The sequence below is a fragment of the Symsagittifera roscoffensis genome, chromosome 5 (genome assembly GCF_963678635.1).
Source record: "Symsagittifera roscoffensis chromosome 5, txSymRosc1.1, whole genome shotgun sequence".
Taxonomy (NCBI): Eukaryota; Metazoa; Xenacoelomorpha; order Acoela; family Convolutidae; genus Symsagittifera; species Symsagittifera roscoffensis.
In genome coordinates this window covers 65,455,177-65,472,303 of record NC_087066.1, presented here as the reverse complement: position 1 = coordinate 65,472,303, position 17,127 = coordinate 65,455,177, and the positions used below count along the sequence as shown (strand labels likewise).

General features: G+C 38.0%; 1 protein-coding gene across 1 annotated transcript; it reads right to left on the bottom strand.

Moving 5' to 3' along the window:
• Nucleotide 1: 1 nt before the first annotated feature.
• Nucleotides 2–16,699, bottom strand: LOC134846941 (uncharacterized). Its single transcript, XM_063864384.1, has 9 exons — nucleotides 16,504–16,699; nucleotides 8,439–8,737; nucleotides 7,651–8,184; nucleotides 6,888–7,087; nucleotides 4,247–4,442; nucleotides 3,529–3,640; nucleotides 3,003–3,202; nucleotides 2,218–2,728; nucleotides 2–353 (listed from the first exon to the last, which is right to left on the bottom strand). The coding sequence occupies exons 1-9, from the start codon at nucleotides 16,685–16,687 to the stop codon at nucleotides 55–57; spliced, it is 2,535 nt and encodes an 844-aa protein (XP_063720454.1). The 5' UTR covers nucleotides 16,688–16,699; the 3' UTR covers nucleotides 2–54.
• Between the last annotated feature and the right edge of the window lie 428 nt (nucleotides 16,700–17,127).

Genomic DNA, 17,127 nt, shown 5'->3' with positions numbered 1-17,127 from the left:
TTATTTTTTCAAGGCTGTAGTAAACAATTTTTGAAGGTTCGCTCGCGTTTCTCTTTAAAATGACATTTTAAAATTAAGCGTGCAGAACAGTAATAGAAAATGTTTCATTTGAATCGGTGTAAAGCTCTCGCAGTTTGAACAAAACTTCTGTTGACGTGAATTTCTACTACTAGCAGAACATGTGAGGTCTCCACGAGGTTTGAAAGGCTTAGAAGACATAGAACACGTATTAAACTCGAGTACTCTTGTGCGATCTCTGCCACTGTTGCCGGATTGAGCTGTTGGTGGGTCGAATAGCTCGAAGTTTTGCTTGATTCGGCTTCTTTTGGGTCCACATGTGCAATAAGCTCTCCCTAAAACAATAAAAATCAATCAAACGAAGAATTATTCGAGAGTTAGGGTATTGCAGCCTGGAAATGAGTCTTTTTGGAATATATTTACCCTAATTCAAGGGTCGTGACAGATAAAATTATATTATGATCATCCTTATCACATGATATTTTTTATTTTACATGGCGATGAAATAATTTTCCCTGCATTTTCAGCCTAACGTTCTAAAGTTCAGCAACGTGATCAGTTAAAGTTCTGTTAGGTGGTTTATGTAGCATGTAATTGGTCGTCGAAGTCTCTTAGGCTGCAGAGACCGAATGTTGAAAAACAATAAAAGGCAATCAGAATTGAGTGTTTAAACCGAAGAAATCACAAAACTCTCAAAGAAAGCAAATAAACCCATGATAGGACATCAAAAATATTATTGACCGATTAAAAATAAGCAGATTGTAGGTACATCAATTAACAAATACTCCAAATCGAAACCGCATTGGTAAAAACAACTTATTTTTTGAAGGATACCGATTCAAGAAAAATGGAAAAACAAAACACTTTAATTTTCTGCACGGATTGTAACTTTTATAATTCATTTTGCTCATAACGACATCAGTTTTGTACAAAATTTATTCATGATCATATAATTTTAATTGATTGAAAATTGTAATTCTACAACAGGAAAAAAGTACGAAGGAAATTTTTTTTAACAAAGTCTTCTAGCACGAGTGATGACATTGCCGGTTTTAAGTATTTCGCCTGCATTTTGTTTCACCAATATCAAATCAATTTGTGGTTCCGACCATTGAAAATGGGTTGAAACTTTATATTAGTTTTTTATCAATTTTTTTTGTTTTTCAAGCAAAATCAGGTTTACAAATAATAATCGGATTGGGTTGAGTGATATATCATATTAAAGCCCTTTCAGTCGTGATTCGAACCACATTGAAACTTTTCCAAAAATTTAATTCCAGGCAATATAAACTAATTTATGGCGTTATTTAGCTTCATTTCATCAAAAGTTTTAGAGAAAAAAATTTTTAAAATAGTTTTTTGCTTTTCTAGTCAATTTTAGACAAAAATTTCTGTCCAATTTGCAAAAATTACTATGACTGTCTAATATGCGTAAATCATATTGTAACGTCAGATCTTTTCATCACACCAAGCAGAGAAAAAACTGATTTGGAAAAATTGTAGTTACTTTCTGAACCGTAGTTTTCTAAAGAATATGGGCGGAACATTCTGTGCTGCTTGCACAGTAACCGGTTATCCTTGCTACATTTTAGAATTAACAATATACATGTCAAATAATTTGGTTGATTTTGAGCATAGCCGAGGCGGGTTGGCGTAGATTTGTGTCCCATTTCATAAAAAATTTCGTCCTGTAAAATAGCAAATTTCAATTATTAAAGAGCAGATCATAAAATAGATGCAGTTTACTGAAACATCACGAAATCAAACTTTGCACTAGATAAGCGCACAATTTGGTGAGTGTAGATCTCTGGAATCTAGAAACAAGTTTTTAAATATGTTAAAATTATGTCGGAATGATCAAAAAAGGAAAGATCAAAAGATCCGACTTGACCGTTATAGACTGAAAGCGCTAATCATACAATTCCATATACAAAGTCAATGAAAAAACTACTCAGTGAAATTTCATGCTTTGGAAATACAAAGTGTAATAGAATTTTAAGACCTTTTTTATGTTTTTTATTAAATGTTCCATTGTCATAAATAAAAAAGACTAATTTTTTGTCGAAAAATTGCAATGATAATCACACATTATTCATAATTGAAAATTGTGTGACTAGCATTTTTTGATTTCGACTTTAAAATTTTTTTTTAAATTTTGAAATTGCCACAAGTAGGATCTGATGGAAATTTCATTAATACCTTGGGCACTGACAAACAGTAGGTTAGTCTGCCCGATTCGGTGAGCTCTGAAAGGACGTCCCGGGTCACAGTCTACTGAACAGAAAAACGAGCAGTTTGTCGTGGTGTCAACGTTTTGCACGTGATCAGTGTAAATGTATTTTGTAGTTTCCAGTTGACATAATATTTTCGAGCCAGTTTCGAACTCAGGAAGCCCAGTTGAGACAGCTGAGAAGAAAAAAACTGAGCCAAAAGTACTAACCAAGGCACCAATATTAGTTATTACACCAATTGAAAAGGACATAACGACTGTCCATCCCATTGTCAAAGACTGCATGAAACTAAATAGCGTAAATAAACGAAGAGTTGAGTAATTTTTTTGGCCGGATGAAGCCTTGTAAGAGATGACGTCAGATTTATCGCATGAACAGATGTTGTCCTTCACATCTTGAGTTGTGTAGATTCCGTTTTTGACTAAAGAGTTCATGAGACAAAAATCGACTGAGTGCAAACTGGCACCTATCCACGCAGTCTAAAATAATGCAAACAAGAGTCTTGTTTTAATTCATTGTGAAAGAAAAATTATAGAACAAAAATCCAAATTCTTTGTTTCCTATTCAGTGTAGTTTTTGTGAGCAGATTCAATGGTTTAACAGGTTCATCAAAACTGGGTTGATTTCCAGTCAATCTGAAAATGTTTTCACGGTTTGAAAGAGCTTTCAACTGCGGAATTTGTATGCGTAAAATTGACCAAACTCTTGTCTGGTGCTGATTCGTTCTCAAGTTTAAAAAAGTTAGAAAATTACCTGCATTCTCGAAGCCATTATTAACTGATCCACTAATTCATCATCATCGTTAACAAACTGGTTGTTGGCAACAATGAATCCGCCCTCGTCCAGAATGTAGCACTGTAGTTCTGGTAGCTCAGACCGCAATTCGGGATCCCAACATTCGGGCATCAGGGATTGCAACCAGGTCAGAAGTGCTTTGTACTTCATCACAACGCCTAAGCATCTTTTTTTGCAGAAACTGGCAACATAGAACTTCAAATGAGTTAAATAAACTCAAGATGAAGATAAGATTAAGTATGTCTGAAATTCCGCCAAAGGAGTACTTTAAACGCCAATTGAAGTTTCAAACTAAAAACCCAAAAGCTGTTTTTTTTCTCATCTTTTCCGAGACCCGCATATAAAAATGACTGAAAACGTCGTAAAATGTTAGAAGTGTAGCTTTTGTGGTGCTTGAATTACACAAGAACTATTGTTCTTTGGAAAGATAGCCAGCAGTTGGTCAAAAACGGTGCCATCTCAAAGTGTATAGTGTGGCACCTACCGAGGTTTCCATAGTTGTATCTCTTTCCGTCCTTTGTGGTAAAGAGAGAGGTGGTCATGATGAGGGGGAATGTGTAAGTGCTCCTGTCGAACTCCCAATACGCATCCTCACTCTAAATATCACTCTCATGATCCAACATTTTTGAGAACTCTTTAGTAGTTTTTTCCAACTCTAATTCAGATACCACAATTATTCATCAGAATGTGCGGGGTGATAGATCATAAATCCTTTTCAGTCCTGAATCGACCCACATTAAAAATTTTTAAGCATTTCTCTGCCGAGAAAAAATTAACTTCAAGTTTTTGCTTTTAAGTTTAATATGCTCGCACTGAAGTTCCATGGATGGTAATCGATAATAATGAATTTTTGTATTCAAAGATGTTGCCATTATAACTGATTATAAATACAGTTTGGGTCCATAGACAAACTTTTCCGCAGAACATTTTGTTGCTTTACTTATATATGCTTGGAAGGATATACGCGTCTTTTTTGTTATACGGTCCAAAACTGCAGGTTTTGGACCGTATAACAATTTTGGATCTAGGTTTTGGATCTATTTCAAAAAATGGATCGAAAAAATGAAATCTGATTGGTTAAAACTAATTCCCTCGAAAGATAATCTGCGGTATTTACTTAAAGCAGCAGCTCAATTAACAATGTGGTTATTATTAACCGTATAACAGAAAAGACTAGGATGTTTTCAGACTCGATTGCTTACCCGAAAACATTTATGGGATGCTTCTCTATGGTAATTGTATGCCACCCTCATCTGGAAAGTGACTCGTCTGTCGCCACTGGAGTTGAAGTAGTTTCTGGTAGCTTGAACCAGTCCACTGCTCTTCCTCCTCAAACTCTCCCATGTCAGATCCAGACTGGAGTCATTTGAGTTTCTCTGCAGAACACCCAGCACACCACTAGAAAACGAAATTCACTACTTCGTGAAGAAACAACCTTGAATGTCGGAGAATTCTGGAATGTCGAACAAGTCGAACAAGTATGTCGAACAAGTCTGGAATGTCGGAGAATTACTAGATACGGACTATCCTTGGATAGGCTTTTAAAAGCCTTTGATAGCTCAACTGCAATTGGCAGAAACGAAGTTATAAGAAAAACTGACTTCAATATACAGAAGGATTTCTCATGCAGACTTCATTACGAAAGTTCAGTAGTAGTTTCGCAACTGTTTCATCACGCACGATGGAATGAATTCACTGTCAGAGGGCCGCCAGGCCCGAGGATAGTGAATTAATTTCCCGAGAGCTTGAAAAAACAGTCGGGAAAATGCTTTTAGTCAACGAAAAATTTATGTATTCATGCTTGTTTTTCACCTATTTTTCACTTGCTTAAACAGTTTTTTTCTCACTTTAAAACATGATTTCAAACTACCTTAACAGCTCATTTGCTAGGGTGCATGTAAAGATTTTTTAAGCCAATTGAACGCTGCAGATGAATTAATTTAAAAAAAAAACAAATTGAACGTACTGGACTTTTCAAGAACTGCGTATGAACGCACGCAATTTGACTAGTTTAAGTTATTTCATCAGCCGATATTCATTATTTTATAAGAGCAATGAACGTAGTGAAGACTCTTAAACAGGTTTTGCTGACTTTTCTTTTTAAGGGAAAGTCTTAAAAGTCTCTAACAACTACAGATGTGCATTCATACATATTGATGCATTTATGAAAGCACTTAGCTATATATGCACTTTTTGAGTTCAATTGAAATTCATCTGCTGAAAATGTCGTAAATAGCACTCTCTAATGTTGAACAAAAAGAGGCCAAACTGTGCATTTCGTTAGTTGAAAGCGGATTCCGCAACAAGGACGCTCACTTTGTTCTCCTTTTGTTCTTCAGTTTTCTGTGATCATGCCGACAAACTTTTAACATGTTTAAAGACTTGTATCTGGATTCCAGAAACATACAAACACAAAATTGTGCGCCTATCCAGTGCACAGTTTGGCCTCGTAATGAACGTGGAAATGGCGCATAAAAACGATTTCTAGTTTCGAAAGTGGAATTTAATTTTTAGATTTCCAGCAGAATAAAACTTTACTTTTTGATTCGTTTTTCTCTACGTGGGTTCATGGCAGAGCTCAACTTAAATGGCATCTTTTGTTTTCTTTGAAATTCGAAAGTTAAGATTTTTTTAGAGAAAGTCAGCGTTTTTTTATGTTTATTTTTTAAGTTTACTCAGCTCCGAAATTTTTAAAGATGATATTTTTATTCTATGTACGTAAAAACTCAATCTGCTCGTGATATTTTTATAGTTTTACAGAATCCCGGTTTGACCAAAAATGCTTGTCCTACAGTTTTTCCTAATGAAAAAATGCTTATCATACTATTTCGTACAATTTCATTGATACAGAGTATGTTGAGAAAACTCTATGATAAGCATTTTCTCATATATGGAAATTGTAGGACAAGCATTTTTCATGAACCAAAAAGTTGATTGTTTTTTAAAAAGTTCTTAAAGTTTTTGGGATGTGCTTGTGACCGAACACAAGTGACTAAACCAACGCTTTACTCAAAACTAGAGTCACCAAAAGGTTGATTGTCTGGCAATTACAATGCATTGGAAACGACCTAAATTGTGTAAGAGTTCTTTTCACAAATAAGATACTGAAAGCATCAAACTTTTAATTTTTGGCAAACATTTTCAAAGATGATTATTTTTAAAATTAGAATTTTTAAATTATCAGACATTGATCAAGGTATATATAAACATGTCATACAGAAGAAATATGAGTTTTTAGCCTGTTTAAAAAAGGTTATCCAGAGAAAAGGAAAAAAATCCCATTTTTGTGTATCCAGGACTACATTATGCAGAAAAATATTGAAACTTGCATGCAAAATTTTTTTTGGAAAAGTGTTTAGTTACAAAATTCGATTTGCGGTTGAAAAAAAAAAACAAACAAAATTTGGGGCAATTTCAATTTTACTTGTCGCCATCAACAAAATGCTAGTCATACAATTTTCATATATGGAAATTGTATGACAACCATTTTTTCCAAAAAAAGAAACACAGTTTTATTTGGTTCAACTAGCCGCGCAGAAACTAGTTCGAATCTTTTTTCAATGATTTTTTGAAATTGTATGAAAATTGTATGACTAGCATTTTTCCATACATTTGATGTATGGAATTGTATGATAAGCCTTTTCGGTGTATGGAATTGTATGATAAGCATTTTCGGTGTATGGAATTGTAAGATAAGCATTTTCGGTTTATGGAGGTCAACCCGGGATGTTTGGCATTGCAAAAATGGTGGTATCTACCTTCTCGGAACATACTTCAAACTTCAATGGAAAATAAAATAAAGTTTGAAAAAACAACCTTTTGTAATGGTTTCACATGTCATACCTGTTTGTAATGAAAAAAGACGCTTCGACTGTGTCTGGGTCGAACAGTCTGTTGAATGAGAAAGAGGCTCTGTCTTCTGACTGGAAAGGGGCGAACAGGGGCTGTTTGTTCACCCACAGATACACCAAATAGAGGTCACTCAACATGCCCCAATACTGCTCACTCTCCTTACATTCTGGCACGAAGGGGAAGAAAGAGGACTGAAAAAAAGGGGCAAAAAACTTAAAAAGTTGAAATGTGTGATAATTTTTTTCACGAGGGATAACACCAACATACGAGCTGTTCAGCTGTTGACGGATTATGACTGTTGAGCCCGTACTTAAGACAATTGAAAGCATTATTTGCGTAAATTTTTATATTGTGCAATATTGCTTGTTCAGTTCGCACCCTCAAGCATCTTAATCTAGACAAAATAACAAAATTTTGTCCAAAACGGTTTTTGATTACAATGAGTATTTTCAAGACACTCCACAAAATTACAAAAATTGAGAAATTGCGAAAACGAGGCAAAGGTTGAAAAAGACAAGGCTCATTATTATTGTTACTAGTTCTTTAAAATGTAACGCCTCGTTTGTTTTACCAATGGTATATAGCTCAAACTACATTATGAAATATGAGCATCAACCCATATATAGAAATGATACGTTGGCTCAGATCTAAGATTTTTTTGATGGGGGTGTTTTATCCCATAGTTAAACTTTTTGATGAGAAGATATCGCAGATTCATCATTCAAGGAAAGATATTTAATATTAAATATTTTACCTGAAAAACAGTGGAGTTTAAAAAATCCATCATCTGCAAACCACTGAACAACTCCAAATTTCCAGGGGACCCTGGACAGTATGTCCTCGAGTCCAGAACAACTTTAAACTGCCCAGACTTCAAACTCTCATTTTCATAGTAGCCTAAAAAGGTGTTCCGGATCTTTTCACTTGTGTCCGATATAGATCCGGCGCCTCTCTTTGGGTGCCAGAACCTACCCCAGGTCGACATCTCCTCTCTGGATACAAATGTAAAGGGGAACCTATCAATTGGCCACCATGTATAAGTGACGCTGTTTATCCTTGCCAGATACTGATGCCCTGGAATATTTGTCAGTCTGGGCTTAAAAGTATGGCTATACGGCTGTCGGAGTAGAGTGACGTCGAAAAGAAGAGTCAGTTCCGATGACGTTAGAATTTCGGGAACTACGTCGATAAAGTTGATTTCTGGGAACTCTTCTGTTTCCAGTTTGACCAGGTTCTCGATTCCCGAAGTCATTGAGACATAAATTGTTTGGGAGTCGACAAGGAATATCTAAAAAGAAGTTAATTTTGAAAACGAAATTAAAGCCAAACTCGTATCAAGTTTGCTAGAATTCTCAATTTTTTATAACTACCAAAAAATTGAGATTTCAAACATTTTACTTTTTGTTTGAGCTTACCTCGTGAAAACTTCCTATTGCGCGGAATCCTGATTTCACATTTCTGTTCCGACAAAGTGGCTTATGAACTCCTTTTGAGTTTTTTTTCTAAACATCAGGAAAAGGAAGTTTTCTATAATGTCTTAACCTCTGCGTGTGGACTAATCCATGACTCGTCCACCCATTTATGGAAATAGTCCAGGTGTACATCCTGTCCGACCACCCCCAGAATTGAGGGACCCTTCCCATCATCCTCGTCACCCCATCCATCCACCGATCCCCGTGAGTTGAGTCGGTTGTACCAGTCACTGGAGTACTTGAGGGGAGACTGGGTGGGCTGGTGGAACACGGGAGAGGAGAGGGTAAGGACAGGGAGGCGGGAAGGGGACCAGGTGCTGGGGTAGACACGTGACCACACTTGAAATCCTTCTGTATACGCAGATTCATCTAAAAAAAATGTTTTTCCAGAAATAAGTTCAATTATTTTCGTTTAAACCTAACAACCCTCCCACCTCCCCCCCCACACCCCCTTCACTTAAATTCATCCAAAAGAGCACACATTTCTATTCCGACAAAGCGGCTTATGAACTCCTTTTGAGTTTTTTTTTTGATAAAACTGTGGTACCGCAACTGCTACTGCATTTGCAGTAACCATATAGTGGCCTTGGTCATGCTGTTCATATTTTTATCTGTAAATTATATTATCCTATTATGTAAACCAAGGTCAATTACTACGTGACCTTTATTGCTAAAAATAGAGAGCTTGTCTCTCAGATCTGTGACTTCGTACACAGTCGAACTCGGATAAAGAAATCCAAATAAAACAATACGGTTTCAACTATTAAATTAACTCTGTGAAACCAACTCTGTTTTCATTATAAACCTCAGAGGTTCTGTTAGTTATCACATGGCGCAGCCAGCAGGATCCGGTTTACAGCTCAAGACAATAGGACCGATCTGGGAATCCCAGTGTTCTGGGCATCCGCAAATTCAGATCCACCCTGGAATTTTGAAACATGGCTTGATCAGTTCCTGTTAGCTGTTACGGTTAAAGAAAATGTGGATCCAGAAGTAATGTTAGAAGAATCCAAAACTTTACTAGAAGAACCTCTACCAACTCCTGAACCATCAGCGCAGAACGAGGATGCGCCTGCAATAGCAGAGAGAGAAGCCCGGAACAGATTGGCTCGGGATAGAGTGGTTCAAGAAAATGAAGAACGGGTATTGAGAGGACCTAGAGTGGGACACAATGTATTTTATCATGAAGTTGGAAAACGGTTGACATCGAGATTATTTCTTGCTTTGGGCGCTGAAGGGAAGAAAAAATTTATTCAAAAGAATCCTCACACAGAGATATCTAAACTGGGGTTTCGGGATATAGTTCGTTTAGCCAAAGTCTCATTTGAGAAGACGAAATGTATTACTAACGAGAGATACAAACTGTTCACGCGATCCCATGAACCAAATGAAACGCTGGAATCTTTTCATGCGGCGCTGACTGCACAAGCAGCAAAGGCGGATTTGGGAGCACTGGAAGAAGAGCTGGTAAGAGATTTATTTATTTCCCGGATGAAAAATGTTGTCCTTCAAGACACATTAACTTTTGAAACATTTTCTCCCGAAGAAGTCTTAAAGCGTGCGATAAAATTCGAACACAGTAAACAAACTACCCAAGCGTTCCAAAAATCTTCATCAAGTATAAACAACGCAGGATTGTTTTCAAATTCACAATTGAAAATTAAACAAGAACCGATTATGGCGATTGGGAACAAGGGCTATAACCCTAAACGACAAAGTCAAAATCAAAATAGAAGAAAACAGTATGAGAACAAAAATACTCAAAAAGCTAAAGGAGATCAAAAACAATGCACGAGATGCGGCAGAGCGTTTGGAGAAGGTCATTTAAAAAATGGTCCGACAATGGGTAAAACGTGTAAGAACTGTTATAAACCCAATCATTTCGCAAAAATGTGTAGATCCCAGCAAGTTAACGAAATCACAAATGAAGGTTCTAGTTCAGAAGAAGAATGCAATTTAATACAAACCTTTGATTCATGCGACGATTTTGAGATAATGGCCGTAGAGGAAGATCTCACTTCCATCGTAAACATTGAAAAGTACATCAACAGAGGAGTATTAGCGAATGTGTTCGATGAGAAAAATATTCAGAGGGAATCGTTGACGGAAAAATCTGTTAATATCGAAAAAATCGAAATTCGCAGGAATCCAAAATCTCATCAAATTAACGCATTGAAGGCTCTGGTTAAAATTGATAGTCATATTTTGAATATGACTATAGACACGGGTAGCCCAGTATCACTTCTGAATTGGACGACAACAAAACAAATTTTGGAAGGATCCTCGAATTCAAAATTTATTCCAGCAGAAAAGTTAAACCTGCCCGCGCAGTTTATGGATTATAATAAACGACCTATATTGATATTAGGAGCGTTGAAAGCTAATCTGCGTTCGGCGGGTTGGGAAGTGTCGGGAGCGATGCTACTAGTCACAGAAAGACGTATGCGATGTATACTAGGTCTAGATCTTCAAAGTAAACCGGGAATTCAGACTACTCAAAAATCAGCTCCAACACGAAAATCCAGTTTTGACGTGCTACTGTGCGAGCAGTCAGAAGGTTGGAAAAATTTTTTTTATATGAAATTCAAAGACCTATTTGATACACAAGGGGAATCAAAAAATCATACGGTGAATACAAAATTTAAATATCCTTTATGTCCGATTCAAGAAAAAGGTAGGAGAATTCCTATACACATTCAGGATAAAGTTCAAGCAGAGCTGGACAAAATACTTGCAGAGGGACACATCGAAAAACTAGATAAATGTACAAGCGACTGCTTTATCGCTCCAATTGTCATAACAGTTAAAAAAGACAACTCTATCAAATTAGCTTTGGACGCAAAACCCATGAATAGACAATTGTATAAAAATAAATATCAGATGCCCAATGTGGACGAACTGATCGATGGTGTTAGCCAGATTATCACGGCAACATCAGAAGCTTCTCTGTATTTCACCGCGTTAGACTTAAAATATGCTTACAGTCAAATAAGGCTAACTGCGGAAACAGCAAAGCAATGCAGTTTCAATATTGTAGGAGGTCAAGCAACGGGAACATATAGATTTCTGACAGGGTTTTACGGGCTGGCAGACATGCCTACCGAAATCCAGAAAGCAATGGATAGAACACTGAACCACTCAAAAAATACCTTTTGTTTTCTGGACGATATCCTAATTGTTTCAAAAGGGAAGCTAAGGATCATGAGAAATTGGTTCGCAATGTGTTGCAAAAGTTGGACGACAAAAATCTCGCATTAAAAATTACGAAATGTGAATTCTTTCAGTCCTCAGTGAATTGGTTAGGCCATAATTTATCGGTACACGGTATAATAACAAAAATTACAAAAACTGAGGCTATTGCAAATCTCCAACTCCCCAAGTCACTGAAACAACTCAGATCGTTCATGGGTAGCATCAATCACTTATCTAAATTCATCCCAAATGCGGCTAGTTTAACTGAAAAACTTCGACCACTACTGAAAGAAGAAAATGAAAAAAAGAAAATGAAAAATGTTCGTTTACCAGTGAAAAAATTTGAGTGGGACGATCAACACTCATTTGCTTTGAGGATATCAAAAAAGCAGTAGCTAACATCTCTTTATTAAATTATTACGATCCGTCAAAGCAAACCAGAGTAAAGTGCGATGCAAGTCATAGCGGCCTCGGGGCTACTCTTGACCAATGGTCTAACCAAAACGAATGGGTACCGATAGCATTTGCATCCCGGTACTTGAATTCTCAAGAAAAAAAATATTCTACCAATGAACTCGAACTGCTAGCAGTAGTTTGGGCGGTAGATCGCTTTAAACATTATTTACTGGGCAAAAAATTTGTCATAGCGACTGACCACAAGGCGTTAATGTCTGCTTTGGGGGAACATAGATCTAATAAAACGTATCAATCTTGACTAATCAGGTGGGTTGATCGATTATTACCGTATCAATTTAAACTTACTCATATTCCGGGAAGGGATATGGGTATCGTTGATTATCTGTCAAGAGAGCCCAATGGGGAACCATGGCCGGAATCAGAACTTGACGAGAGATTTGTAGTGACGTCTATTGAAAGTTTCCATAAAGCACTCGACTGTTTGAACAGTCGGTTTAGTGAAACAAATCCAAATAGTGCTATTAACATTCTAGAACATTCTAGAACACAAAGAGAAACTAGCTACTGTAAAGACAGCTCATCACGCGGTTGCTATGACAACCAAATTTTCAAAACTGGACAAAGCTCGACCGGAACGAAAACGGTCAAAGCTTACGTTTTCAAAAAGATCAGAACCAGAAAAACACATTGGACAAAATAGCTTGCGAGAAACAGTCGGTCAATATCTCACAATTTAACAAAAATTCAGTCAGAAAAGACAATAGTAAAATTTCACAACGATCAGCGGAGATGGAGAAAAACAAAACAGGAAAGTCAAGGAAAATGATAATCAGACAGAATGGAGATCGGAGGGAGGACGAACTGACAGAACAAGTGACGGAAACCACCTTTTCCCGAACACGTATGGTGAAGAGAGGAGCTGCGTGCAGTAGACAAGACGACTCAGACAACTCCGATTCAGATGTGCCCCAGGTTGAGTGGAGGACAGTAAAGAAATCCTTCAGGCCTAAAGGATATAAAGAAATAACATCTGCAAATACAGCAGGAAATGTCGAGATAACTCTAATGTCATTCTGGGACCTCATGGGGGCAGAAAAATTAGATAACACGAAAAGCTTACTGGAACTAGAAGCACGGACAGTTCTTGATGACAGAAACAAACGTGATCAGACATTGGAAACAAATACTCACAGAGAAAATCCCCCAATCATAGAAGTAGAAGTGGACCTCACAGCTGAAAGCCCCTCAGAAAGTCCAGAAGTCAGCATAATCAAAAAGGAGAAGACAAGTCACAACTCCAGAAGAATCAGCTCGCATCAAAAAGAAACGAGTACAGAAATCAGCCTTGACAATCTCACCAAGTTGTTCGATAGAAGTATATTAGCAGAATTGATATCAGAGGACGCTTGGATGGACAGACTTCGGCGGGTGATTGAGAAGAATGATCGTCACAGTTTCGATTTGATGGGCCCGTATACCAATCCCCTCTGGCATCAACTCTCTGTAGTGGACGATTGTATACTGGTGTACAACAGACTAGCTGTCCCCGAACAATTGCGCTTAGCAGTGCTGAAGAGGATTCATCGCGGTCACCCAGGTCAGGAAGTGATGCTCGATGTTTCGAAATACCTGTGGTGGCCGCACATGCACAAGGATATTGTCAATCTGGCGGCGGAATGCAGAAGCTGCACTCGTTATGGTAAGAATGCAAAATACATCATCCCAAAAAATGCTACCAAGCCTCTTCCACTGCTAACGCAGCCGGGCCAAGAAGTTCAGTTAGACTACGCCGGCCCACTCGAAGACTATAAAGGAAAAAATATATATTTGCTGGTAGCAATAGATAGGTATTCTAAATTTCCATCGGTGAAAATCACTCAATCAACAGGGGGAAAGTCGTCGAAAAAATTTCTTCGCTCATACATTAAAATCCTTGGGATACCCGAATCAATTTGAACTGATCAATTTTCCGGTTTCAAAGGTAAAACGATGCAAAAATATTGTTCTGACAATAACATTGAACAAAAATTTTTTCCAGTTGGAGATCATCGCGGATGCGGATTAGTGGAACGCACTATACAAGCCATCAGAAGAAGATTGGGAGTAATGTTACTCGATGAAAACGTAACATCAATAAAATTATGTCGTAGTACAATACTTCGTGATCTTCGTTGGAGTAAACAGAAGACAATAAAAATGTCGCCATTTGAGGCTCATTTTGGGAGATTGCCAAAAACAGAATTTAAAATTCTCAGTGATAGGTTTTTACGAAATTCTGATCGTTTAGATAAGGAACACCTGGAACGTTCGGCGCTGACTACCTCCCAACTTAAAAAGCGCATTGACCAGTCTCGGGATAGTCTGAAGATTGTCCGAAAAGGACAAAACAGCAGAGACGTGAGTCCCCTATTCAAGCAACAAGTCGACTCGGCCCAGGATCGGGCAAGAGCGCGGGCACTAAAAGAACTTCTAGAAGCTAATGCCAGATGGAATTAAACACGACGCGATACATCTGCAAATGATTTAAGACGCACGGTAGACGATACGAGTACTCTTAACCCCGAATTACGCAAAGAAATGCTGTACTCGTGGGAACGTGGTTTTATCGAAGATAAACCAGAATTAACCACTAACCAACGCCATTCGTCACCAATCTTGATCAGAAAAGATGCGGGGAGGAAAAGCGGTAAGGCTCTTACGAAACCATTGAAAGGAAGAGTCGTGGCAGAAACGCCCTCCACTGTCAAGACAGCAGCAGGGTCCATATACCGAAAGAGTGACATTGCCAAAGTCAAGATTGCTGTTCAAGACAAGGATAACAGCAATAACAGACGATCTCCAACAGGAGAAGAACCCAAGAAAAAGCAGCAAAAACAGTCAAAGCGGCAGTCCGATGAACAGGACGAGGCGGAGAATAGTGGATCTGACGAGGAATTACTGCTAGAGCAGCGAATCATAGATCCATCGGAGGCAAAACGGAAATTTCAAGACAGCCCTACAGTGGTCACGTCAAAGGATACTATACAAGGCGGTGGCCTAAACTTAGCGGTTCGAAGAGCCAAGCCAAACTTGGCCGGTCCATTCTCTAGAACACCCAAGACGAAAGGGGGCACAAGCTCAAAAGATCCCCAACCAATCATTTCACTAAATAAAAATGCTGCCACGGCAGCAGAAGCTCAAGAACCTTAAGCGGAAACACAAGCGGGTTCGTCAAACCCAGGAGGCGTACAAAAATCGACTTCTACTCCTCATAGCAGTACGAGAAATAAGAAAAAAATTTCACGCAATACATCTCCAGAAACAATTTTAGACACATTCAACAGTAAAGATCTATCGGCAGCTGATTGGAATCGTTTAGCTGACCAAGTGCTCAAAAGAGGAGTGCAACGTACGGCGGCAGATATATTGCAATCTAAAGAAGATGGGGAAGATGAGGAAGAATCCAATAACCCTCCGGGGTTTTTGGACGAATCAGAAGTCGAAGAAACATCGGTTCGTAAAAGCGGAAGGTCCAAAAAGGGACCGACTAGATACGGGAATCCGATTAAACATTCGGTAAAGTCGATTTCTTACCATAATGATCTTTTAGACCTAAATCAGGCCGCACTTGAAGCATACCGCATTAAGTTAGCGAACTTCAAACCCGATGCGTCAAATTCGGTGGAAACAAAATTTGGTCTGCTAGAAAAACACCTTTTCAGAAGAAAGTTCGGCAGCGAGGCTCTCGACATCAATCGTTCCTGGAATGCTGAGTGACGAATCCCATTACATTTTGAGGAAGAGCATGAAGAAAAAGATGGAAAATGATTCCAAACCAAAACCAACAAAGAATAAAACTCTTTAAACTGAGTATTAAAACTCCTATTCATTATTATTAAAAATTTTATTACAGTATTATAAAATTTTCTTGGCCGAGCGGGGTATGTGGTACCGCAACTGCTACTGCATTTGCAGTAACCATATAGTGGCCTTGGTCATGCTGTTCATATTGGTATCTGTAAATTATATTTTCCTATTATGTAAACCAAGGTCAATTACTACGTGACCTTTGTTGCTAAAAATAGAGAGCTTGTCTCTCAGATCTGTGACTTCGTACACAGTCGAACTCGGATAAAGAAATCCAAATAAAACAATACGGTTTCAACTATTAAATTAACTCTGTGAAACCAACTCCGTTTTCATTATAAACCTCAGAGGTTCAATTATTTTTGTTTAAACTTAACAACCCTCCCACCCCCCCCCCACACCCCCTTCACTTAAAATCATCCAAAAGAGCACACATTTCTATTCCGACAAAGCGGCTTATGAACTCCTTTTGAGTTTTTTTTGATAAAACGATCACTTTTAAGAAAAGAAGCTAGATTGTTTATATATCATGTTCCTTACAAATTCCGCTTGGACTTCAAAAAAAAATGAACCCAACAAATAAAAAACAAAAAAGAGATATTTAAAAGTTGTTAATATGATTCTTAAAATAAAAATCTGCTTAAAATTTGTGAACAAAAATTTGCGGCTCTCATTCTTACTGGACAGATAGTTGATTAGATTTGCCACATGTGTCCTGATCATGGTCTCCTTGAACACTGGGTGAATTGTCCCGTTGGCTCTGCACACAACCAGACGCATCTGGCCACCCCTCTGGCTCCGGTACGAATCGGGACTCATGAGGAAAAGGGAGAAACTCATGTCCGGGTTTAATCTCTGGAGCATTCTCACAGCACTCGCGGGCACTTCAGCTGCACCTACGCGCAATAATTTAAGATGAAAATATCTATGACTAATTTAAGATGAAGAATCTCTGACTAAAATTGTAAGCATAATTTTAGTCAAAGAGAATTAAGAAAAGACTGACGGCTCGACTCAAGAAAAGGCTTTGAATTTTTTGTTCAGTCGCGCCAGTCGCGGCGGCTTCTTCTCAGTCGCGCTGTTCCGGAATTGGCAGTTTTCAGCCTCGACGGTCGCTCCAATTTTCTTATGTTTCGCCGGTTGCGGTGTTTTTTTTTCAGTCGCGCCAAATGGCAGCAAAATTGAACAAAATTCAATGAAGAGTTATACCGGCCTGTACAATCAAATAACACAACGGTTCTTAAGATAGCAAAAAATAGGTAAAGGTACATTCATGCAGGAACACGCAGAACAGGGAGTTTAGG

Bases quoted from the DNA above. Each gene is read 5' to 3' on its own strand.
- LOC134846941 (XM_063864384.1), bottom strand. From the start codon at position 16,687: ATGCTCCAGAGATTAAACCCGGACATGAGTTTCTCCCTTTTCCTCATG. The intron at 8,185-8,438 runs GTTAAGACATTA...ACTTCTTTTTAG, and splicing joins GGATTAGTCCACACGCAGAG to ATATTCCTTGTCGACTCCCA. The intron at 3,203-3,528 runs GTAGGTGCCACA...AAAGATGCTTAG, and splicing joins ATACAACTATGGAAACCTCG to GCGTTGTGATGAAGTACAAA.